The following is a 23,483-nucleotide window of genomic DNA, read 5'->3' on the forward strand; positions in this document are numbered from 1 at the left end:
TGAAAGTCAATCGATCTATGCAGGAAACTGCTTTAAATGGCAATGACCCACAATACAGCTATGGTTTCCTAGAAATTCTTGACTGATACTAGAATCTTTCGAGTGTGTAGGCCACATTTAATCATAATATTTGGGGACAACGTGATCGCTTGCCTAGAAATCTTATCTATGAAAACTTCTAATCAGTCGGATCCAATTCCAATTAGCTCAATAAGTCTAAGATATTTCTCGGCTTTATGATATCTTACCTTAGTAATATGCCCATATGCTAAACAAATATGTCTAAGAACTTGGCAAATATGTGCACTTAAAAAAAGAGCTCTTACTTCAATCAGCAATATTTTAATAATAATATACATTTCTTTCTATTTAGTACAGTAAGTAAATATATACATTTTCCGAAAAGAAATTAGGAAAAGTAATAAATTTATACTGTGTTTATATTTATATTTTTTACAAGTGTAGAGCGAATAAGTTATTTGTACTTTCTGTTGGCGTTGACAAAAGAATATCAATATTTAATCCTGCAATATCAGTGCAGCCAAATGCCATTTAATTCATTTGTTTGGTATGATTCATTGCTTTCTTGCGTGGAGAAATAACTTATTACGAAGTATTATTATGTACATTTATTTATCATGATTCATACATTTTTAGACAGCTGGCTAATAGATGAGCACCAAAATCGTCGTTAATTTGGCTCATTTTTTGGACATTGGAACTTTAAAACATTTGTTGAGCCTGTGAACTACGTAGAAATAACTTAAAAACCATTTATTGATATGCCTTCATGTGAATCAATTACACCTGATAAGTTAGTCTAATCTGGGAAAAAAGTGTGCGTATATAGCTGATAATCTAGTGACGAAATGCTAGAAGGAGTCTCAAAGTCTATTGGATTTCGGATTTTATCAATTTGTAAAACGTGCAGGTCAGTTTTAATAATTGCTATAATTGGTTAAACTTTTAGATAAGCGGATTAGATAATAGTTTAGAAAACTACCATTTTAAGTAGAAGTAGTTCGAGAGCTGTGAGTAAAAAGCTTTCTTGCGACTTTCACAGGCTTTATAGTAGTAATTTGTGGGCGCTATAAAATCTTTTTATTGATAGGCTTGTGCTCGCATATTTATTGCGTTTAGTGTTTCGCAGTCCCAAAAATTGTTTAACCATATCTTATCTAATCAATGATAAACCATTGTTATTGTGTGTTTGATTTCCTTGTTGATTTTGCCTTCGGGCTTGTCTTGAGCAAATTTGTTTAGCATAAATGGCCTAAAAGTATGCCACCGCCTTTTTTTCGAGCATATTATGTTTGTTCAACAAATGAAATCGTACCACTAGGCGTATACGTGACATTGGCATTGGCGAGGTGTAAACTCCTTTCTTTTCTATATTTAGTGATCTTATGTATTAGTCACTTAATTTATAATATATATTTTAAAAGCTCCGCCAGATTCGAAACTCTTCTAAACGCCTTAGAAATTCAGACCTTCAATTTAATTTGTCTATTTATAGCTGCATTGCTTGTTGTATATTGCATTCATAATACTGACAGGATGTGATTTAAAGCCCCGTTTATCTTCCACAATATAAAAGTAGAGCCATAGAAATTCTTCTAGATATTAGCTGAGAGTGCTATAAAGTTTAGATATATGTGTTCATTTATCTGTGCCGCAAAATGATGTCATGAATCACTTTTTTGTTTCAATTTATAATCTTTTACAAATGCATACACTTTTTACAGCCAAAATAAATGGAACTTGTTTTAATAATTAAACATTATTTATTAAGTCGCCTGGAGCGTTACATTTGGTTAGATTAAGTTGCTATACAAGTACGTTTGTATATATTTCGATTTTCGGGTTTGTGTATATCTTAAAGTTACATAATTTTCGAATCACTTAACTATGAGCGCGAACTGATGAGTGTGAGTTCGCCTTAAAGAAACGAGCAATACTTGACTAAAGCACCGGGTAATGGATGATGATCTGGTTCCTAGTTGCGCTGCAGGGCGAATGCCACGATGGCCAGGAGCAGCGAGGCCAGGATGGAGCTCTGGAGCGCCGAGCTGCCGTTGCAGGCGTTCATACTGCACGGATCGCAGTTGGCCAGCTCCGTGTTGTTGTTCCGCAACTTCAGCTGCTCGCAAACTCCCTCCATGGTGCTAACCCGGGAGCAACCGCGATCCGTTGACATGGTGCCGTTCACTGGAATGGGAGATGCAAGATAATAAGATTGTAGTTTCTAAAGGATTTCTATCGAATATACACAAAGGGAAATATTTCACCTTCTACACCAATTCAATGATCTATGATGGGTTGGCTATCATTCATGCAGACTCACCTGAAACCTGAACGGAATAGCAGTGGTAGGTGTACTCGGTGTCGATCACCGCCCTCCTTTGCCTGATGGCCAGCGATGAAAGGGGTGTGGTGGTCTCCGCTTCCTCATCCACCGGCACCAAACGGGTGGTGTTCAAGGCAACCGCCCGGGCAGCCAGATCCTCGGCTGGTGGCGTGGGCACTCCGGTGGTCGTCTGGACGGGTCCGGCGGTTCCGGGCGTGGGTATCGGCGCCTCGGTGCTCTCAGTGCTCTCAGTGCTCTGAGTGCTCTGAGTGCTCTCGGTGGTCGGATCGCTGGTGGTGGTTTCCACTGTCGTGGTCGTGGACTCCGTTGTGGCTGGATCTGTCTGAATACTCGTCATCACAGTGGTTGTTTCCGCTGTTGTTGTGGTCTCCTGCGACGTGGTGGTGCTCGCCTCGGTGGTTGTGGTGGTGGTCACCGTGGAGGCTTCCGTACTGCCGCCAGGATTAAAGAAGTCCTCATTGCACGCCAGCAGTGGTGCATCCTTTGGCAGCTGGGCGCAGTCATCGCACACGTAGCACATGAGATCGGCGCGGATTACTGCAATTTAAGGAATCCTTATCAATCTCAACCATATAAATCGACCTAATTTAGAGTGCCAGGCTTGTTTATGATTTGATATTGTCTTATTATTAGTTGACCTTTATAGATATTCGTATGCAAATGTATAGATATACGCAGCAAAAAATAAAAATCACATTTGCTATGTACACCACAATGCCAAACCTATTGAACTATCCCCTTTTATGAATTATTTGACATTATTACGATTTCCTTGCAAATGGCGTATAACCCTTTCTTTGTGCCCATTTTATTGGACGCCAAGATATCTATTATTCAAAAGTGCTCAATTTACAGCTTTGGCAAATAGGAACATTGCGATAAAAGATAAATGATTACAATAAGAACAAGGAACATGTGAGCACCATAAATCAATTTGAATCCCAAGTATTTGGCGTATTATTTGCCGATTCTTTAGTATTACGTTGTATGTGCTTTTCCATAGCCTTTGATCTAGCGCAAGTAGCTGGTTTTCTTTTTTTTTATCTGGTTTTATATGGGCGCCCCAGTGCCAGCAGATCGATTCCATTTGCATGTTATCGTCATCGCAGCAAATGGTAAATATTTGCCAGGTGCCAACAGGTAAATAGATAAATAGAGACATCTATCGGCGTGGCAACACTGGTGTAATTGCGTTAATTGCCTTATCAGTGGAGATGGCTACCCTCTCGGCAAAGCCCCAATATCAACGAACTACCAGAGGTGAGTCATTTCCCTGGACGTGTGTGTGTGATAATCCGACATGGAAGTTGATCTCCGCTTGACGGGTTTCCAAATCACATTGATACTGATATCAGATATCATATATCAGAACTCGTGCCGCAAAGGCAACGTTCTTGCAGAGTGACTAACTGCAGCGGACTTTAAGCTGTTAGCATATTTAAAATAAATAAATAATTTCTTTAGATCGTCACAATCAAATGGTTCAATACATCTCTGCCTAGCCTGTGTTGATTTATTATGGGGAATTTATCATAAATCATTGTGATTGATGTTAAGTTTTGGGGGTCTGAAGGCAGGGCCTTAACTTCTCCAGCGCAATGACAACATTGTTGGGCTTTAATGGCACGTGATAAGCGCCACCTTGCCCAGCCATTTGCACTTTTGACTTTCTCAGTAATATTATTGCTTATTGTTATTATAATTTGCACTTTATAGAAAGGTGCAACTTGATGATTTTTGCCATTTTTTCCCTTCAAACAAGGGTGCAACTGGTTGGGCTATTATTTACTTGGGTAAATCCATAAAACACTCTGCCATGCAAATGCTGTTTGTGTACAAGTAGTTGAAAAGCCATTTAAAATTCTTAAGTCAAAGTTCGTTCTAGACGATTGCCATTTCTTAGTCCGTTTAATGTAGAAAACAAACGAGTTTTTAGTTGATTTTGGAATATATACGTTACTCTTCTCGACTCGCAAAATGAAATCATTTGCAATTGCGTCAAAAGATCGTGAAAAAGTATTATAAATTCAGGTTTGGTTCGGTTATTTTCTGTGTGGTGCTAATGCCCAGACGAGTTTTTCCATTTCGGGCCGCCTTTGCGAAATGTGTTAAGTGTAACTATAACATTTTCAATTAGCAGCTGCCAGCCCGTTTCAATGTCAACTAATATTTTTGTTGGTTATTCACAATTTCCCCGACTGACTTTTCCTTTTCATTTGGGGCATAAATTAGAGAGGGCCAATGATAATGCTATATATAAACGATTCGAAGGGTGGAAGCTGAATGCTTGGATGACATTTCCGCATCACACAGCAATAAAAAAAACATCACCGCAAATTGGCAACAATCTTTGCATTATTTATGACAGTTAAATAATAACAAATAACTTGAGCGGTTTTAATGTCACTGCTTGATATGCAAGTTATTATGGCCAAATGATCGTGATCTTGAATTCTGAATACATTTCGCTGGCTCTTTAGCAACTTTTTGGCAACTGCATATACATATGTATCTGTATCCGCATCTGCAGTTGTATCTGTATCTGTATCTGTATCTGTACAATAGCAACACTTGAGACACGAGCGTGTATTTATAGCGCAGCTATAAAATCCTCACGATATGTTTATCAGATCGCCTGATTCCTTCTGGCGTTATCTGGTATCTGGTATCTGATATCAGATATATGCCCATGATTTAGACCGTTTTGGGCGAAATAATGCACATCAAAGTTATCACGACACTTTTCACGATATTCTAATAGCCGCAAATACCCAAAATGCTTCTTTTTTTTTTTTGTAATTTTACCTGGCAGGGCGATTAGCAACAGCAAAGAGCTGGCCATTACGATGTGACTTTTGCTGAACATGGTATTTGTTTATTTCGAAATAAATATATTCTAGATATATTTCAAACAATTGTTTTGTATAGTATTTATGCTAGTTTAATTGGGCCGTTTTGCATTTAGGTTCTCGCGTCACACGTTTAAATTAATTTATTTATTATCAAGGCGACCGCAGTTTGCGAATTCTGAAATTTAACTGAAAATCTTGTGATTTGTTTGAGACTTTTTATAGAGTTTTAAAAGCGGACTGCGCTGCTACTGCGACGTCAGTGGCTTCAATGCGTAAGAGAGTGACTGCCAGAGCGGGACGGCACGAGCCCGTTAGAGCGAGAGGGGGCGACAGATGAAGAGCGTGCCGTAAAACAAGTTTACCGGTTTTCTTTATTGATAACAAATTAATTTATAATGCATACCAAACGAGCAACAAATTAATTGATCGCCAAGAGAGTCCCAGTGCTCTTTTCGCTTTTTTTACTGGGGGTTTTTGTTCTCTTAAATAGATGGTAATGAATGGAAATGTGTTTTTCCGCGATGAAATCTACGGTTCTTCGGCTTTTCCCCCAAGCGAATGATTCAGTTCTGTGTGAATTCATTGCACTTTTCTCGTACGATTCTTTACACCCTTTTTTATTTCACTTGATTTCTTTGTGCCCCGATAATTAAGCAGCTAATTGTTAGTCAGCGTTCGTAATCCGGCGATTAAAGCAACTCCAGACGCGTTTTAACTTAATAACGCTCGCCCATTTACATAATATTCGTCACTTTTTTTTTTTTGTACTGCCCTGAATGTCCCATGATTATTATTCAATATCAGAGCACGATAAGCAAACAAATTCGAATCAGAAAGAGGCGGGCAATTAACAGAGATCTCTTTGTGCTGCGTATTGGCTCACTCTATTGGCACCTGCGCCATTTTCGCGAGCTTAGAACCAACCAACCCAATTCGCATTCGCTTAACGAAATTTTCCAGTCGAGTAGCCACCAAGGTCGTTTCTACTCGAAACTTAATTCAATTCGCCAGCTGACCCAGAAAAGCGCCTGAAGACTGGGGCCAAGGTCAACTGATAATCCGAACTTTTGTAAGGTGTGTGGAGTTTGGTTTGTTGTTCTGTTTTTGTTTTTATTTATTTTCAAAATATAGGGTGCGATAATAGAAGAATGTGTATGCCACACTTTCTTTATCAGTGTTTCCATTTCAAATTAAGGCCTCATTTGCTTAAATCTGCATAACTAGCTAATCTAAATTGATGTATCTCTTCTAGCACTTCTAGAGATACATAATTTATTCAAGTCAACTCTACATTTTTAAATAACAACTGCCCCTGAAACTTTACGGTTGCATTTCGTGGATCGTGTGTCTTGGCCAAATGCAAATAACTCATCATTAACCGGCCGCAGTTCGTGCCAAATGCGGAGTGAATCTGGTTAGTGCCGGCTGGCTAAACTGACGCATTGTCTGAAAAGCGCAGACGGGAGATAAAAACCAAAAACTTCCCCGGAGACAAAAAGTCGATGGGGAAAAGTTGCCTACATATATCTTCCAAAGTGTCGACGACATCACGTAAAGTGCTAAATGCATTCACGAAACTCTTACTCATTGGGATTCTCTTTGGATGCTCTTTGGATTCTCATCGAGAATCGGTTTGGAAGCCGGGTTTTTGCTTTCGAATGGCGGCGAATGGCTTTTGGGCATGCTCGTCATAACAAGGTACTTTACCATCCCGGAAGCCGACGAAAATAAAACGGGGAAGCGTTTTAAAGTTTCCCCCAATGCGAGCCCACAAATCGGGCAGTTATATATATGTATATAAATAAGAGTATATATAACAGCCTAACAAATTTGGCAGTTGCATTTGCGGCTTAGAGCAAGTTTCCTTAAAGTGCTGCTGCTTCTGGTTGTCGACGGCGTTTCCTCATCGCTTTATTAAGAACCTTACTTAATTCCGGACCTCGAAATAATAATACCATAAATCTGGCAAAAAGCTTTAGGCAGCAATTGCCACTCGACTTCCCAACGCTTATCGGCCTAAACGCTTTGGGCCCAGTTGCCCAGTTGATCGCTGTATCATTTTATCAGCCATTTTCGGGTCGCATGAAGTCATGGCATTTGGGAGCACACGACTCATACCCACTCATCCAGTGTACATAGCTCGTCGTCACCACTTATCGCCAGCTACTAATTGATTTGATTGCGATACGGCTGCAACTGAATGAACGGACTTTCAATGAGCGAGCCACTTTCCCCCACCTGGTAGAATGAAATGAAAAAAGGGACAATGCCTTATCGATGCCAATTAAACAATTATGCGAAAATAGCTCAGGTGTGCTCATGGCCCCCAAAACTTGTCGTTCATTTCGAGTGGTAAGCGAGCCATAAATAGACACATCATGTGCCCGGCAAAAGAATCGGCAAACGCTCCCAAAAAGCAATGAACTCAGACACCAAAAGTCGAAATCTAAGTTGCGGGCCATATATCTTGTATTTCTATATATCATATCGATTGCCCACACTGTGTCTGCTGTTGTCTACTATATCGGATGGCGGCGGGTCGTAAATGCCATTAGCGTGAGTGCCAGAAGAGCTGTCCAGAACTGTCCAACGATTCTACTGGCTGATCCAATGGCGATGGGCTGGTTGCATCCATCGTCCTGGCACAGCTGGCATCCGGCCACCGTCCAGTTCTCGAAGAGACCGTCGCAGCCACCCGTCTGATTGCTCATCCTGGCGGTGGTGCAGCCCCTTTTGGTGATCGCCGATTCGTTAACTGTGGAGCAGGTGGGTTAAATAAGCATTAAAAATAATAATAGTATTTTCTCATCAAGTATTTTCCCATCAATATACAAAGCATTACGCGCAGTGCATTTGCACATTGCGATAACTTATCGCCATCGGTGGGAACATCGAAGCACGATTTTTATGAATTTTATGATTTTATATGATGTGCAGCCATGGGAGTGGAAGGTAGTTGCTTACGTTGGAGCCTCACTGTGTAGCAGAAGGCGATTGGCACATCGAGATCGACCTGTCGTGCACTCGATCTCCGCTTGCGTCGCTCCTCCTCCTCCTCATCCTCGTCCTCTTCCTCCTCTTCGCTCACAGCCTCTCCAGTTTCTGCCTCAGCTGCTCCTCCAGCTGGTTGTCCGCCTGCAGCAGCTATCCCACCGATTCCGGATCCGGGTTTGATGGGTTGGTTACTTCCTGCCGGCATGATGCCTATGGTGGTTGACTCCTCGCTTTCAGAGTCCTCTTCCTCCTCGCTGGCATCGGAGGAGGAGCCAGGCGCATTATTTGCATTATTCGATGCAGCAGGTGAAGGAGCAGAAGGAGCTTGAACCGGACTTGGACTCGGACTGGAGCTGGAGCTGGCAGGTGTTCCTGGTCCATTAGCGTTGATAAGTGGACCCTCACAGACTTCCATGTCACTTAGCTGCGTATTTTCATCGCAGTCTTCACATTTGTAGCAACGCAAAGCTGGGCAAAACAGATATTTTAAGCAAATAATAATCAAAAATATAAAAATATGACATTTTACAGCTAAAGAAGATTTTTAATAACTTCTGATTATTAAATAGGTTATTACTTTAGAAATATTGGATCCATCTTTTAGTCAATAGTATATTTTTTAATAAATGAGGCATTAAATTGAAAAGTATTCTACTTAATATGCTTGAATTGCAGAATTACATCAATCAAAATTTGGGAAAAATGGCAAAAAATTAAATTTTCATTATTTGAGCACATGTGGATAGGGAATTGTGTATCGAATTCAACGAGGTATGGAACTGCATTCCATGGCATGCCCATTACCCGTTTGGTTCAACGTTGCGTATGCGCAACTTTTGCAACTCGCTTTTGGGTCAATCAATTAGCACATGTAGGGCTTACCCCACTCGATGATTTATGACATACCTGAAGCACCTGGGCCACAGCCAAGGAGAGCCAGTAGAAGTAGCAACCACAAGGAGCGCATTCCGGGCAGGTTAATAGGTTGGTGGTGTGGTAAATTCAGCTCAAACTTTCGATGTGCCAAACGTCACGGTGTCAGAGCAGGCAACTTTCCGCCGATTAAGCCGCCTTCAATGTGTTGTTTTTATAAATATATAGAAATTTTTCTTCACCGCTCTGGCGTTGTGTCAGCAGTAGCTACCGAAAATTCAAATTGAACTGGCACCAAGAACTTTCCGGAGTCTGTTGTCTTGCTCCATCAAAAATGTGCGATGGGGGCCATGGGGGTTGACTCATGATTTGAGGGGCTGGTGGAGCATGTAGTTCACGGGAAGCGCAGGAAAAAACTACATGCGACATACGATAGCATCGCCACAGACTTTCAAATTAAATGCGAGCGACAGGGAGGGCACGATGGAGCGACAGAGGTCGAGCTATTGATAAGCGGGCGGGGGGCGTGGAGCTGAAGCATCTTACATGAGTAATGGGAAAATTATCTTTGATTGCTGAACACACGACCAAAAAGGAGAAAAACACAAAATGCGTTATATGTGCTGGGATTCATGCGGCACTCGAAGAGTTGGATACCGCACAAGTGTTAAGTAAAATAATAAGGATAATTATTTATGCAGTGTTAATTACACAAAAAAGGGGGAAAATAAAAAAAAGTTATTTCACTTAAAATATAGATTTAATACAAATATCGTACATACGCTCTGTTGGCCACAGACAACATAAAAAGTATTAAATCGATAATAAATAAATCTTTTTTTGTGCCATCGGTAATATAGGTAATATCCAAAGATACTTTCTGCCAAGTTTAACACAACTCCAGTAAGAACCCAAATACCCATTACCATGATGCCAAAACTGTTATAAAAGTATCGCCATCGTTATCAGATACGTAAGTAAAAATTCGTACGCCAAACTCGTTTATACTGTCATACAGCATTTATTGTGTGCTCCGAATGTTCAATTTAGTTTCCATTTCAAAAACCGCTTATAAACCAAGCAGAACTGAGACTCCACGCGTTGCAAAAACATATGGTACTATAGTATACATATATAGTATATAGTGTGTGGCTTTTGGGCGATTTGAAGCTCACGGATTAATTGTTGCATTGCTTTTCGTTGACATTTCCTCTAATTGCACATTTACTAACGTTTATTGCATTTGATTCACGTTATTCTTAAATTCGCGTTTTGCATTAAGTTGATTGTTTTTGCTTGCGGCTTTTTTCAGTTAATTTACGTACTATCAAAATGTTTGCAATATTCTAACACGAATTGATTGACTAGACATTGAAGCACTTTTGAATTTACCTAAGAAATCATATCGGAATTAAAGGCAATTGGTGAATTCCTATACTCATCGCTCCAAGCCATTAAAACTAACAATTTGAATAGTAACATAATAAAGCTGAACAACAAGAGCTAATGGCACAGAATGCCAAACATTGATATCTAGTACCTCGTATATGTAGTACCTTGCTAGCATGGTATCACACATATCCCTACTCTTTATTTTTCTGGTATTTATTTTGGAAATCGAAAGTTTCATGTTTGTTTTGAATCAAAGCGAGTTTCTGTGTGAGTTTTACCTCCTTGTATGTACTGTATCGGTGTTTCGGTGTATCGTGTGTGCTGTGCTGTGCTGTGTTGTGCTTACATTTCTAGGGTTAAGGGAAGAAGGGGTTAATGGGGTTAAGTGGGTGTGTTTGAAGCACCTGTACGAATCAGTGACATTGCACTCAAATATTTACAAAGTAATCGGCGAGGGTAACGCTAAGGGTAACTCAACCTAAATGCAACCATCATGCCACCACTACCACCACCACCACCACCACTCGTTCCACCATCCATCTGTGTATATCCCTCACACACATCCATTGCCTTAGCAGCCCAGTTGGAGCGCAATCATGGCCAGAATGGAAGCCAGGGAAAGCGTTACGGCCGCCGCTCCATTGCAGCGATGCGATTTGCAGATGTCGCAGAAGAACGCATCCTCCGCGGAGATCTCCTCGTCTGCATCCGCATCCTGGCCGTGCCCCTTCCGCCGCTTGTTCTGGTTGCGATTCCGCTGCTCCCGCTCCTCGGCGCTCGGGATGCGCAGCTTGGTCCTCAGGATGTCGCAGGCATCTGAGTCGCCGGTGTCCAGTTGGCAGAAGCGCGCCGTCACCACTTTCCTGGTAGAAGCTGCAATAAATAGCCATATTAAGGAAGAAGTTTCAATTAATTTCACTTAAATATTTACATTATTATTACACATAAATATTTTCATTATTATTACATATAAATATTTTCGGTTTTATTACATATAAATATTTCCATTATTATTACATATAAATATTTCTATTACAAATATATATTTTTTATGGAGTTAAATCCTTATTGAACATTCCACTGATTTTTGTAGGTTTAAAATCACTACAGTTCAAGTAATTTAATTGAAATCTGGATTGGTAAGAGCGTGTTAATTGGCGCTTCATAAACTTAATTGCTGCACTATGTGTGTCATAAACAGTAAGTGCTTTGAATAAACAATCTGAGACATTTCACGTGAACTACACAACTTTTCTGTATCTTTAGGGCTCTTTTTATTGACATTCTACTCATACTGCAATTGCAGCTTTATTGCTAACCATCTGATAAGAATTGCTTAAAGCAAAGAAAGCATGAGTCAAACTGTGATTCAATTAATCAAGTGTATTTAAATCTAAATAATTATATTAATTTCTATTGGTTTGGTTTTTGAAATACTCACGGTCTTTGGCCACAACCTTTTGGCAATTCATAAGCGGACTTTTGTTGGCGCCATTATCGAAATATGAGAATTTATTCAAGTCGAAGAGCCAGGTGTCCAGGGATTTCATTTTGTCCAAAGTGCACTCCTAAAATGATGTTAAGATATAGAAAATGATTTATTTTAATTCGGGGAACCACGAATTTGTATTGTATTTTTGAACAAAGTATGAATTGCTGTTGCACTCGGTGCGTAAGTAATTTATCTTATCGACGAAATCATTCGACCATATCGGCAACGATGCGTTTTTCCGGATGGCCTTGCTTTGCAGACCAAGAGTACTTAAACTCTATTGGTTTAGCCCAGATAAGTGGTGATATAAAACGATTTTAGGTATCAGCATTTACCGAGAAAGGGGAAACCCCCATTTCAGTTTCAGCGATAAAGTGGATAAACACCACAAGTGCTAGAAATGTGACGATTTTACTTAACTGAGCTATACGAAATTAATTCATTGTAAAGATAGATATTATCTAATTAACTAATTTGGTCATAGCAAGCGTTTTCTAAGTTCTTAATTGCTTTAAACTTCAAATTCATAACAATAACTAAATGGCTGTGTCACTTTTGTTGTACTTTTTGCGATTTGAAATCTTCGGTTTGACAAACCACATAAATTGATGGGTTTAAATTGGCGCATCTAATTTGATTCTGAATTATTTATTTTGACACAAAATTGAGTTTCGCGCACAATACAAGATAAGATTTCCATGATTAATAATTCAGAGAATTATCAAAACACTTTGCGCCATTTGCAGTTTCGTGGTTGCGTATTCACATCTCTGATTTGACAAATGAAATAAATTTTAAGTATTAAATTTTGACTTTAAATACAAATTTGGTTATCATTTTAGGCAATGATAAGATGGTCGCACGGTACTTTTCGCGACTTTGACAGTGAACTCTTCGATAGACTAAGAAAGTCATAGTTCTTGTCGAAGTAATTCAATCAACGCACTTAGTTTTACCAACTTAAGTGAGTAATTCATAAACTAATGAATAAAGCCTATTATTAGAATAAAAGTTATATTTAGATGAGAAGTACATTTGACTTAACTAAAGTAAATTCAAGACAACTCAAAAGTCAGGAAACTCCTCCTATTGTATATTGTGTATTTTATATATATTTTATTAATTTCTTACGACCTATTTAAACACTTTTCTTCGTTTTTATAAAAGTTCTTGGCCGTAGTTTTAGCAGCATTATAAGCCACTTGAGCTCAGGTGTCGCCACTTGAAATCAAAGTAATTCTACTTCTACAACAACCTGTCAGCTTGAAATTTACGTTGTTGGACTTTGGCGAAAGTATTTCAACTGTTTGGCACGTGGCCGGGTTAACTAGAAGTCGGCTAAAAAAGGGCGATAGATGCCAGTAGCTGAAAAATTCACTTAGCCTGGAAAAGGGGAAAAGTGAGAAGTGGTACGTGGAAAGTGGGTTTCCACCACAAGAGGACGACGACGGAGCACGTTTCCGTTTCCGCTTTTGTGGGTTCTATTTCCAAACGGTTGCAATGTACTTCTTTTTATTTTGGGCGTGCAAATTTATGTGCCATGTAGATTTTAATTTGCGACCGTCTGGGCAAGAACTTTGCACTCAGCACTAAGGTCAACTGAAAGCCGATTAGGACGATTAGGCTTAAAAAGGTTGAACCAACTTGACCTGCAAAACCCAGTGGCCCACCAACAGGTCATAGGCCAGTAATCAATCAATGCGCAAATGGATATTGTTCTGGCCTTTCTGCTTTTCAACTCACCTCGGCCTCTATGCTGGAATTCGAGCTCAGATCGGCGCAGCTGGGATTATCACTCGAATCGCAGACATAACACCTGATGGCTGCGCCTGTGGGATATGCAATATACATTTTTTACATTTTCATTTCGCAATTCGAGAGGCCATAAACCGCAATTCAACACACACCATTCGAAAAGAGGGCCAACAGGGCCAGTGGCAGTAGGATTCCCCACATAATTCGCACTATAATTGCCTTTCTTTGATTTATTTCAGATTTTTCAAATATTTTCTGGCACTCGCGCGCTGTGATTTTCTCGAATTTTCCGCTCCAAGACGCTCGAGAGGTTCTTTCGCTGCCGCTGGCCAAAGGCAAACTGAAATTGGTGTGCCAAGTTGGTGAAGGCAATTGCCTGCAAAAGGACGACGACTACGTCATCGTTTTTTGGCCCGAACCAAACGAAATGAAACGAAGCTGCTCGTCCTGCGTCCTTCGTCCTTCGTCGTAGGATCCCTATTCCTGCGTGGGTGCGTCGCTTGAGTGGCTCCTGATTCCGACAGTAATAACGTCTTGGCCGCCCCACATGGCAGCCCAGGAAAATTTATTTAAATTGCAAAATGCGAAATGCGAAATGCACCAGCCCAAACCAAAGATGGCAACTATTCGTCAAAGGAACGGCAGTGCTTCGACGGAAAAAAAATGCAATTTCCTTGTGGCCAAACACTTTTGGCCCTTTACATCGCGGCTCAACACCAAAGCCAATAAGATATCATGGCGAAAAATTTGAATAATAAAGTTTTATTCCAAAAATAAGTGAGTAAATAGAAAAAATTGAATAGCCATATGCACAGCGAGAAATGGCGCTTTCCTTATACGGTTAAGCTGTATTAAGTTTTCATTTTATTTCAATAAGAAAATATCTAATAGTAAAATGGTAAGTGCTATGGAATATGGAAGTGTATGACTTAACTCCAATATTTTTGTATATATTATGAAACTCTTTAAGTGCCTTTCAAACTTGAGTACTATTGTTTGGATAACTCTGGTTTGTAGCTGGCCACTGAAGCTGAAATTAAATTATGTATTCATAAAAAAGCGCGAAATGAGTAGTCTCGCAGCTCCAGCGGGATTCGGTTGGAATATGAGTGCCTGGAGAGCTGCGAAAACGTGAAAAAACTGAACTGAAAGGAAAGGATGCTGAGGTGGTGATGGTGGAGGTGCCCCAGAGGATTGGGTGGCAGCAACAAAGCGCAGCAATTAGTGGCGCCCAAGAGCGAAAACTCATTCGCGTTCCTGCAATGCGGCTTCTCTATTCTTTGGCCTGACCTCGTCGCATGGCCACAGGACGACATCCTGGGCGTGGGCGCTCATTTATCGCCAGCCAACGGTTGTCCTCACATAGAGGAAACCGCATCCCCACCAGAGCCGCCCACCCGCATCCGAAACCAAATCCGAATCCGAATCCGTATCCAAACCGCTTCATATCTCCCGCGGGGCAGAGCAGCTGGCAAGCGTTTCCATTTATCATAAACAATGCAGACCGTGATTGGTGTAGGTCGCGACCCTGGCCCCAAAAAACCAGCAAAAGGGTTAGCTAATGGGGCCGCTTGTTTCTGGTGAATACTTACTTACTTTGCAGTAGCTTAAAAGCAATCTTTAAAGCTTCGGCGGATGTGTAGAAAATATTTCTTAAAAGAGCAAAGTTTTATAGGGCACTTCTACTTGTTTTTGTAAATAACCCATAAGCTTATTAGGGAATTGGGGATCTCAGCAGCTCGAGAAAAACAACTAATTAAATTGACTGCACGCAAACAACGCAGGGCAAAACTTTTAGGGCATTGAAACTTTTAATTGCAGCCACTTTATTAAAAGGGATAAGTCGATGTTATCCACTCAAGAAAACCCCAACGGAATTGCGAATTAGCGCCAATTGCAACTACTTTTTGAAGAACTACTTTTTGGACTGTGGGCTATAAAGTCACAGCCTGTTGCACAGCGAAAAGTGAAATGAAAACCAAATCAGAACCTTTCCAATTTGACCACCAAATAAGATTGCAAGTGGCAAGGGCACGATTCGAACTTTCTGGACAATGGCGATGATGGCATTCGAGTGTTGATGTCATAATTTCCGCGGTGTTCAGTGGGTTGGCCACATCGCATGCCGCCACTTCATTTGCTAACAGCAACAGGACATAATTAAAACCGCTTATGCACGCTTCCGTTTCCGGTTGGCATTTTATTTCACTGGATTCCCTTCGTATGCTTTCGACTTTTACAACTTGACACATTTTCGTTGGAACTCGACTTTGGTTTACAAGCTTTTTATCTTTGCATCGAACCGTGCAATTCGGAAATCGTACTTTTCTCTCCTTTTTTTTGCAGTCTGTTTTGCCATGGTCATAAATTTAGTTTTGCCAAAATACGAAAAAACGCAACAACATTTTTTTGGGTCAACTGCTTTTCTGCTGTTGTGGACTTTCGCCCACAAAATTACCTTTAATTAGTTGAAATTTTCGCTTGGCATGCTAATTGAAAAACTTTTCGCTGCTCCACCACATTGATGAACTATTTTACGGTTGTGCAGTAAAACTGTGTCAGACAATCCTATCCAGACGTATCCAGTTGAAACTACGCAGTCACAATGGAAACCGAGTCGGTAAACGGTGGACTTCTGTGTTTACTCTGGTGTAATTAAGCTTTATTACGTATACGCACCGTTCAACGCACTTTGCCGGCGTTGCCCGTAGCCAATTAGTTTGTATAGCTGCCAAGGACGCTGGCATACCAATTCCAGTTAGCTGCGGTGCCGCCAATAAACATAAAACTTTATCGTTGGCTATATCTGCAGCTTCTGGGCAAATCAATCGCAACAAATACGCTTGCAAATGCCAGAGACTCGATTTGCTGGGCAGTCGGAACATAAAGAGAACTGCTTGCACAATTGCGAAAAGGATTCCACACACACAGTTCGTGGGGATTATTCTGCACTACAGCATATGTGTGTGTGGCACCAGCGAAGGTATTTTATGGCTATGTATAATGGCTGATTGGGGGATTCGACTGGCTTAAACTCGAGTATATATAAATTTCAATTGACGTGCTAAACTACTTTTCTATGGTTGTACGTAATATATAGGTAACTGAGTTTAAACGTGAAAATATTAGATGCCACACAAGTTTGAAGCCCTTTAAAATAGTTGAACTTAGGCAGTTGTAGTTTCTATTTGCGTTAACTTAAAGAAACGCAATACTAAATATATTTATATTAATACTATATATTTCATTTCTATGATCCCACGGACTTGAACAATTGCCAGGCCGATCATCTCTGAAATGCTAAGCAGATGAAATCAATTTGGCAGGCAAACAATGCCAAAGTACGTAATTTTTTCCAGCAATCACTAGCACTTGACTGCCATCGCCGTTCAAGCAGCCTCAGGTGGGCCGAAGGAGGTTTTCCTCACAGGAAAAAGGAGCAAGAAAATGCAGGGATTTCCCGCTTACTATCCCCCCTAATCTCTTCACGATTCACAGGTCAATGGGCCAACTCAGCACGGATGCTGAGCCCGAAAGAGGAAAACGAAGCAGCTCGAAGAACTATGGCAGCAATTTGTGAGTGTCTTCCGTGATGCACGTGCCACAGGAATTGGGGAGCAAGTGCGGCATGGCATCGTCACCATTACCATCAACAGCAATCAGCTTCTGAGAGAGCGTGACAAATACAAAATATCGTTGCATACTTCTAGGTGGCTAGTGAAAATATTTACTCCGCATTGCGTATACGCCACGATGGCTACGGAACGTGACTCAATGTGCGCTCTGAATAATAAAAACATATTTATGTGCCTTTGGCAAGAACAAAGCCATGTATAAATCATGCAGCTGATTAACATGCGAAATCTGCGAGTCCCTCTAAAATGCCAACAAATGCCAAAGACAAGGAAAACTTTGTTGAGATTTACCACTGGCAAAGCAAACAAAGCTGCTTTTAGTTCGGATAACTAGCATAATCAGCTTAAATGTGCTTTGTGTGTAAAGAGCACGGAACAGAAAATAGAAAACAGAAAACAGAAAACAGAAAACATTCCACCACAGAATAAAGAATTGCATTTTGAAATATTAAACACAAAGTTGAGCTACCATTAATTATAAACCACTGTGTGGATGAAAATACCAACCATGAAACAATGGACATTGCATTGCACACATACTTGCGCGATAGCTTGGAAAGCAAACAAAATGCCAGAGTCCCGCAGACAATGACAACTTTATTCCCCTTGTGGGGTTTTCTTATTTTCCTAGCTGTGCCAACCCTGCGTATGCGCAATTTGCCGCGTAATGACATTTATTCCAGCTCGCTTTTATTATGCATAATGTGGAGTGGCGCTCAAGTGTGAAACTCTTACGAAAAATATTTTAAGGGTAATGTTCTAGCTATTTAAATGTATTTGGTTAAGTTTGAGAAAAAGTTAAAGTCGAGCTAACTTCCATCTAAGCATTTGTGGTTGTACTACTTTAACATATATTTAACAAATACTGCCACCAAATCAAACAATTAAAGAAAATAGGAAACCGTGGAAATAAGCAGCAGAAATAACAGTAATGAATGATTTGAACAGCATTTTTGGCGAGGGCGCTCAGTGAATTCAAAATCAATGTTTTTTATGTTGGCGCCGGGCTGTCCACGAAAATAAAAGGAAGCCAACGACTGAGCAGACAGGAAGAAAGGCTGCCAATGAGCCTGGGCAGGAAGGGGGGCGTGGCCCGACTAGTGGGCGGTTGGGCGGTAGGGGCGGGGCTGGGCGGATGCTGTTGCTGTGGCTGTGGCAGTGGCAGTGGCCGTGGCAACAAGGCGCCACTCGGTCGGCAGAACGCACCCATAGAGCTATAGAGCCATAGACAAAAGCTGCAGAGCCATTTGAGCATTTGAGCTGGCGACGACAGAGCACAAATGCTAACGCATGTAGGTCGACCAGAAGTTGTATTCGCATTTGTATTTGTATCTCCTTCCTCGTATCTGTGTGTGCGTGCTTTCACATCTGTGTGTGTGTGTGCGCGAAGAACAAACAACAACGCTCTGCGACGCATTAAAGTCAAACAAATGGGCGATACCCTAAGAAATCAATCTATACGAGTATGTAGGTTAAGTTCCAAAACAATTTCTATGATATAGAAATATTTTTCAGATATTTGTATACAACCAACTAAATGTATTTATAGGTATAAGAAATTTATAAGTAGAAACTGAAAACAATCTCGCAGCACAAGAAAAAATATATTAACTTAATTAAACTTAGTTATATCAATAGCATTATACAAGAATAATGAAGGATACATTTTAAATTGAATCATTTTTATACATTTGAAAGGATGTCCTCGCTTTTGTTTTCAGTGTAATCTTGTGTTTGACTTAATGGGCCAACATGTCAGGGTTTCATGCTCATCCTCAACAATAAAACTAACAAAGTTGCCCTATTATTTTTGGCCTGCGTGGCCAGTGACTTTGACTCTGGGCCACAAAACAATTTCTGCAGACATTTCGGCAGCAAGGCACAAGACGAAAGTGCGAGCGAGACGGCGTGCGTGGGCGAGTCCTTCACATTTTGCATGAAAAATTCGATTGTATACAATTGGCGACAAGTTCAGTTGGTTACGCATAAATATAAAACACCATGGGATTTCTTTTAAATACAATGCTTATATTTTTACAGTAATTAATTACAAATACGGAATACAAGACTAATAGCGAAATAGATGCCATGACAAATGGGGGATGTGTACATAGCTAAATATGGCAAACAGCAAAGAACTTAGTGCAAAATATTTAAGACTTAGCTTAACCAGTTAGGATAAGGTACGTGTTTTGGATGCAGAATGCAGGATGCAGAATGCAGGATACAGAATGCAGGATACAGAATGCAGAAGTTGAGGTGATCGATGAGTTAATGCCTGAGTAGGCTGGCCAGTGCCAGACTGACCACAGATGCAACCAGGCTGTAGCCCACCTGGCGGGCGCCCAGCAGGGAGGTGGCACCATTGCATCCCTCCTCGGGACAGGTGCAGATGATCTGCTTGTAGCCCTCGTTGTCGGCGGTGAAGCAGGCGTTCTGGATCTTCTCCGGTATGTAGCCACAGCTCCGCTCGATCCGGCGCTCGTTGTTCTGCTCGAAATTGATCACCGTCTTGCGGCAGAAGGCGTCCTTGCCGCTGGGCGGGATGCAGTCCGTCAGGTACTGGTTGTCCCTCTGGGCACGTGGCGTGTTCACCACCAGGCCACCGCAGTCCTCGTTGTCGTGCGAGTTGCACTGGTGACACCGGATGGCACTCACTGCAACGGAAACAAACAACCAGACAAGGATAATAATAAGTGCAAATTACTTTTATAAAGCGTAATATTTAAAATATGCGTAAAATGTATTGTACTTATGCTAGATAGTCCTCTTAAAAATAAAAAGTAATGTCTTATGTGGCATCTATTTGTATATATATTTCTCAAGGGTTTATGGCTATAAATTGGTGTAATGCAAGGTAATTCAAGGTATTAATGTTTTATCTCAGAACCTTCCAACTGCATGCATTTGTGTACCCTGTATTTCGATAAGGTAAACCTCCGCTTTAATTAAACTACTTTTTTGCTTCCTCGACAGTAATTGGATACGTGCAGCCACTAATGGCATTCAAATGCCTCGCGATTCGCCCTTTTCAAAGTCCTCGTCACACTGACAGAAATTGTTTTATTAGCCACCCACCACCAACACCCCAAAAAATAAAACAAAACACGGGGAGACCTCGCTCTGACTGACAAACTGAGTCCTATTCGACTGCAGTAACCTGAATAATTGCATGTCAACTGCTTGGGGCCAACAAATAAATGCCTAAACATCCAGACTTTGGCACGCAAACCGTCAAGAACTCGACAAAAACTGGGCCTCAAATCACTTAAGCTGATGCGAAGTTTGTAAGCCCTAACTGAAGCATATGGTAAATGCAAAGAGAGTAACTTAAATTTATTAAATAAAATACGCAACTTAACTTTAAGTTATACTTTCTATTAATATCTTTATTTAATGGGTTAAAACCAACTGGCTGTACTAAAAAAATAATAAGCCTATTTAAAATCTAGTCGAATTAGGAAATTATACCTTTCATTGCTGCCGCCTATTACCATATCAATTTTCCTTTCAGCTGACTTGACAGTCTGCATCCAATTTGGTTAGGAATACGATGGGTAAACTTGAAGCCGTCACTCAAAGCGAATTTTCCCATTGAACCCTGTCAAAAAAAAAATTACATTGCCAAAGGGCAAGGACATGCTAGCTTGGAGGAACAGTAACCTGAAACTCTTTCCAGTAGACTCGAAATATGTCTGAGGTTGTCAGGATTACGAATGTCCAACGGGGCGTATGAGTAATATTATAACACTGTGCTTACTACTCACTTACTTGCGCAGGGCGTTTGGCAATTAAACGAATCCAGGGCAGTGCAAACAAAAATGTAGTAATAAAAAGTCACCTGCCATAAAAATCCACAGTACGAGTGAGAGTGGGAGAAAAGTGAATTTGCATTTCTAGCATTTGGCATTTTACATTTGCTGCATATTCATGCGGCTTTGCAGTGAACTTGAAGGGAAATGCGGAAAACCGGAAAAGCGGGACGAAATCGAGGCAGTGGAGCGCAATATCTCTCAACTGTTGCAACTTTTCGCTTGACAATTGTTCGCTAATGAAAAGCGCTCTTCAGTTTGCCGAGAAAAAGGTCGAGTGCTATTCACTCGCAGCTGGAATGCCCATAAACGTGCATATTTGCCCAACCGATTAATGGATCGAGGGTATATAACCATAATATAATATATACATATACTTAACACAAACATACGTATGTAAATATGTTAGCGTGCAAATACATTCAATATAATTTAACGCCATTTAATATTGCCTTAACGAGTGAGTGCGAGTCGCCGAATTGCTTGGACAATCAATTTACTTCAAGCGGTGGATTACAAACGATTCTGGCAATTGTGTGTGCGTGTGCGCATCGAGTGTTTAATTAGTTTAAACTCTCGGATTTTTTAAACAATTAATAGTTAGCGCAGTGGTGGAATGATACGCTAATTTCTACCAGCACTGTGGCCATTGCTAAATTATTGAACTTATGAAGAAAATCGAGTGCTTCCATAAGCGACAAAAAATGGCATTAAGCAAGTAATTAAACAACAAATAAGCCACCATTAAGCTTTTCACTTAATATTTTTATAATATTTTTTTAAAATGATAATTCATCATATCTTAAATACGTTGATTCCTACTACGTTAATATCTACTGCTATCCATTTCAAGAATCAATTGAAATGACAATTTATCATCCTCATTTATGACTGCATAGCAGCTGCGCATTCGCTTCTCTTTGCTGTAGAAAATAAAAAAGTTCAATTATTTTACGCTTAATCCGGGTAAACACAATTAAATTTGGCGCTTGAATGGACAGCATCAATTTTCATGATGAGTTTTGGTGAGTCACAAAAGCGTTTGGCATCAGTTTCCACCCCGCTGCTTATATGACTGGATTTGTTGTGTTTGGTTTGGATGATTTTAACTAGGCAAAAATCAATCAATTGGCCAAAACCAATTTTGAAAATCTCTAAAGTGTTGGTCAAGCAATTGGTTTTTTTTATAGTAGGCTACATTGAAAGTGATTTTCAATTGATTAGCGATACAAAAGCCAGCTGATTACTTATTTTACACTACAAATAGTTCTAACTTAAAGGTAATCACAGTTTCAGCTTTTCATCGATCCATCTGATAGATATGAAAACTTACCTGATAACAAATTGGCGGCCAATACAAGGCACATGGCATAGATGAACATAGAGGTTGACATTTTGCGGTTTTTGGTTCCAGTTACTAGACTTTCAATGGACTTATCCAACGCTGATGCTGTAAGAAGTATTCGATTTTCCCTTTTAATTTATAAGATATTTCTCTGTTTTTTTTTTCTGAGGTTTGTTTGTAATTTGATTAGCGGTGAGAGCAGCGCATTGTTTAATTAGCATTGCTCTGGTAATATTAATAATCTATAATTCCTTATATACGACTTTTATTAACACACGTAAACCGGTATCAGAACGTGGTCATTAAACGTGACAAGTGCAAGTACTGTACTTCAGTATTTTCAAGATTTGAATATTGCAACAAGTGGCTGCGAATATGTATATCTAAGCAGTAAACAAATTTAAATTTCAAATAAAATGAAATTTTAATGTAAAGCTTAAGTATTCTCTTTCCCTACTCCATTAGTTTATGTTCATCACGGATTACAATAAGTGATCGAAGTCATTAAAAACACTGGTTATTCACAACAAGTATTTAGCCTAAAAAAATGTAATTAATTTGCTTTTAATCACCTTTGATATTTTTGATTAAAGGCCAAACAACTCTTTGTGGTCACAAGAAGTTACAGCACACAACTCAATTATTGTTGATCAATGCGAACGGACAACTGGACGCGAGCACCGTCGAGATGAATCTGAAAACTCGTATTTGACTTTTCGAAAAACGATGATTTTTCAAAAAGCCAGCTCGCTGCGAAACTGAGAGCCGCCGAGCAGAGTGACTGTGACTTTGCGAGAGAGCGAAGAGAGCGATTTTCATCACTACACAAGATCGGCCCTAAAGGCAGCAGAAAGTGGAAAATATGTGAAAACTTCCGTCACTCGATCGTCTCTACGGGGTCGTATTATATCAACATACTCGCATGTATGTGCCCACATATATGTGCGTCTATATAGGGGAATGCT

At 40.2% G+C, this 23,483-nt stretch overlaps 4 protein-coding genes across 4 annotated transcripts; all 4 read right to left on the reverse strand.

Annotated features, from left to right (window-relative positions):
• Positions 1–1,751: 1,751 nt before the first annotated feature.
• LOC120458460 (flocculation protein FLO11) lies at positions 1,752–5,401 on the reverse strand. Its single transcript, XM_039646110.2, has 3 exons — positions 5,174–5,401; positions 2,345–2,905; positions 1,752–2,208 (listed from the first exon to the last, which is right to left on the reverse strand). The coding sequence occupies exons 1-3, from the start codon at positions 5,232–5,234 to the stop codon at positions 1,997–1,999; spliced, it is 834 nt and encodes a 277-aa protein (XP_039502044.1). The 5' UTR covers positions 5,235–5,401; the 3' UTR covers positions 1,752–1,996.
• A 2,164-nt stretch (positions 5,402–7,565) lies between these two features.
• On the reverse strand, positions 7,566–9,816 carry LOC120451609 (bone sialoprotein 2). The gene is made up of 3 exons (XM_039635447.2): positions 9,121–9,816; positions 8,185–8,682; positions 7,566–7,975 (listed from the first exon to the last, which is right to left on the reverse strand). Exons 1-3 carry the CDS (start codon positions 9,179–9,181, stop codon positions 7,740–7,742), a joined length of 795 nt encoding a protein of 264 aa, XP_039491381.1. The 5' UTR covers positions 9,182–9,816; the 3' UTR covers positions 7,566–7,739.
• A 352-nt stretch (positions 9,817–10,168) lies between these two features.
• On the reverse strand, positions 10,169–14,049 carry LOC120458885. Its single transcript, XM_039646722.2, has 4 exons — positions 13,879–14,049; positions 13,715–13,800; positions 11,921–12,047; positions 10,169–11,352 (listed from the first exon to the last, which is right to left on the reverse strand). The coding sequence occupies exons 1-4, from the start codon at positions 13,925–13,927 to the stop codon at positions 11,051–11,053; spliced, it is 564 nt and encodes a 187-aa protein (XP_039502656.1). The 5' UTR covers positions 13,928–14,049; the 3' UTR covers positions 10,169–11,050.
• A 5,319-nt stretch (positions 14,050–19,368) lies between these two features.
• Positions 19,369–23,230, reverse strand: LOC120458675. Its single transcript, XM_039646411.1, has 3 exons — positions 23,091–23,230; positions 22,507–22,623; positions 19,369–20,018 (listed from the first exon to the last, which is right to left on the reverse strand). Exons 2-3 carry the CDS (start codon positions 22,565–22,567, stop codon positions 19,633–19,635), a joined length of 447 nt encoding a protein of 148 aa, XP_039502345.1. The 5' UTR covers positions 22,568–22,623; positions 23,091–23,230; the 3' UTR covers positions 19,369–19,632.
• Between the last annotated feature and the right edge of the window lie 253 nt (positions 23,231–23,483).

This window comes from Drosophila santomea, chromosome 2L (genome assembly GCF_016746245.2).
Source record: "Drosophila santomea strain STO CAGO 1482 chromosome 2L, Prin_Dsan_1.1, whole genome shotgun sequence".
Classification (NCBI taxonomy): Eukaryota; Metazoa; Arthropoda; class Insecta; order Diptera; family Drosophilidae; genus Drosophila; species Drosophila santomea.

What these genes read in the sequence shown, in the direction of transcription:
- LOC120458675 (XM_039646411.1), bottom strand. Translation starts at nt 22,567, where the DNA reads ATGTCAACCTCTATGTTCATCTATGCCATGTGCCTTGTATTGGCCGCC. An exon ending in GGCCGCCAATTTGTTATCAG is followed by an intron (nt 20,019 to 22,506) that starts GTAAGTTTTCAT and finishes TTTCCGTTGCAG; the next exon opens with TGAGTGCCATCCGGTGTCAC.
- LOC120458885 (XM_039646722.2), bottom strand. Translation starts at nt 13,927, where the DNA reads ATGTGGGGAATCCTACTGCCACTGGCCCTGTTGGCCCTCTTTTCGAAT. An exon ending in GTTGGCCCTCTTTTCGAATG is followed by an intron (nt 13,801 to 13,878) that starts GTGTGTGTTGAA and finishes CATATCCCACAG; the next exon opens with GCGCAGCCATCAGGTGTTAT. An exon ending in AAAGGTTGTGGCCAAAGACC is followed by an intron (nt 11,353 to 11,920) that starts GTGAGTATTTCA and finishes TATTTATTGCAG; the next exon opens with CTTCTACCAGGAAAGTGGTG.
- LOC120458460 (XM_039646110.2), bottom strand. Translation starts at nt 5,234, where the DNA reads ATGTTCAGCAAAAGTCACATCGTAATGGCCAGCTCTTTGCTGTTGCTA. An exon ending in GTTGCTAATCGCCCTGCCAG is followed by an intron (nt 2,906 to 5,173) that starts GTAAAATTACAA and finishes CTTAAATTGCAG; the next exon opens with TAATCCGCGCCGATCTCATG. An exon ending in CTATTCCGTTCAGGTTTCAG is followed by an intron (nt 2,209 to 2,344) that starts GTGAGTCTGCAT and finishes CTCCCATTCCAG; the next exon opens with TGAACGGCACCATGTCAACG.
- LOC120451609 (XM_039635447.2), bottom strand. Translation starts at nt 9,181, where the DNA reads ATGCGCTCCTTGTGGTTGCTACTTCTACTGGCTCTCCTTGGCTGTGGC. An exon ending in CTGTGGCCCAGGTGCTTCAG is followed by an intron (nt 8,683 to 9,120) that starts GTATGTCATAAA and finishes TGTTTTGCCCAG; the next exon opens with CTTTGCGTTGCTACAAATGT. An exon ending in CTACACAGTGAGGCTCCAAC is followed by an intron (nt 7,976 to 8,184) that starts GTAAGCAACTAC and finishes CCTGCTCCACAG; the next exon opens with TTAACGAATCGGCGATCACC.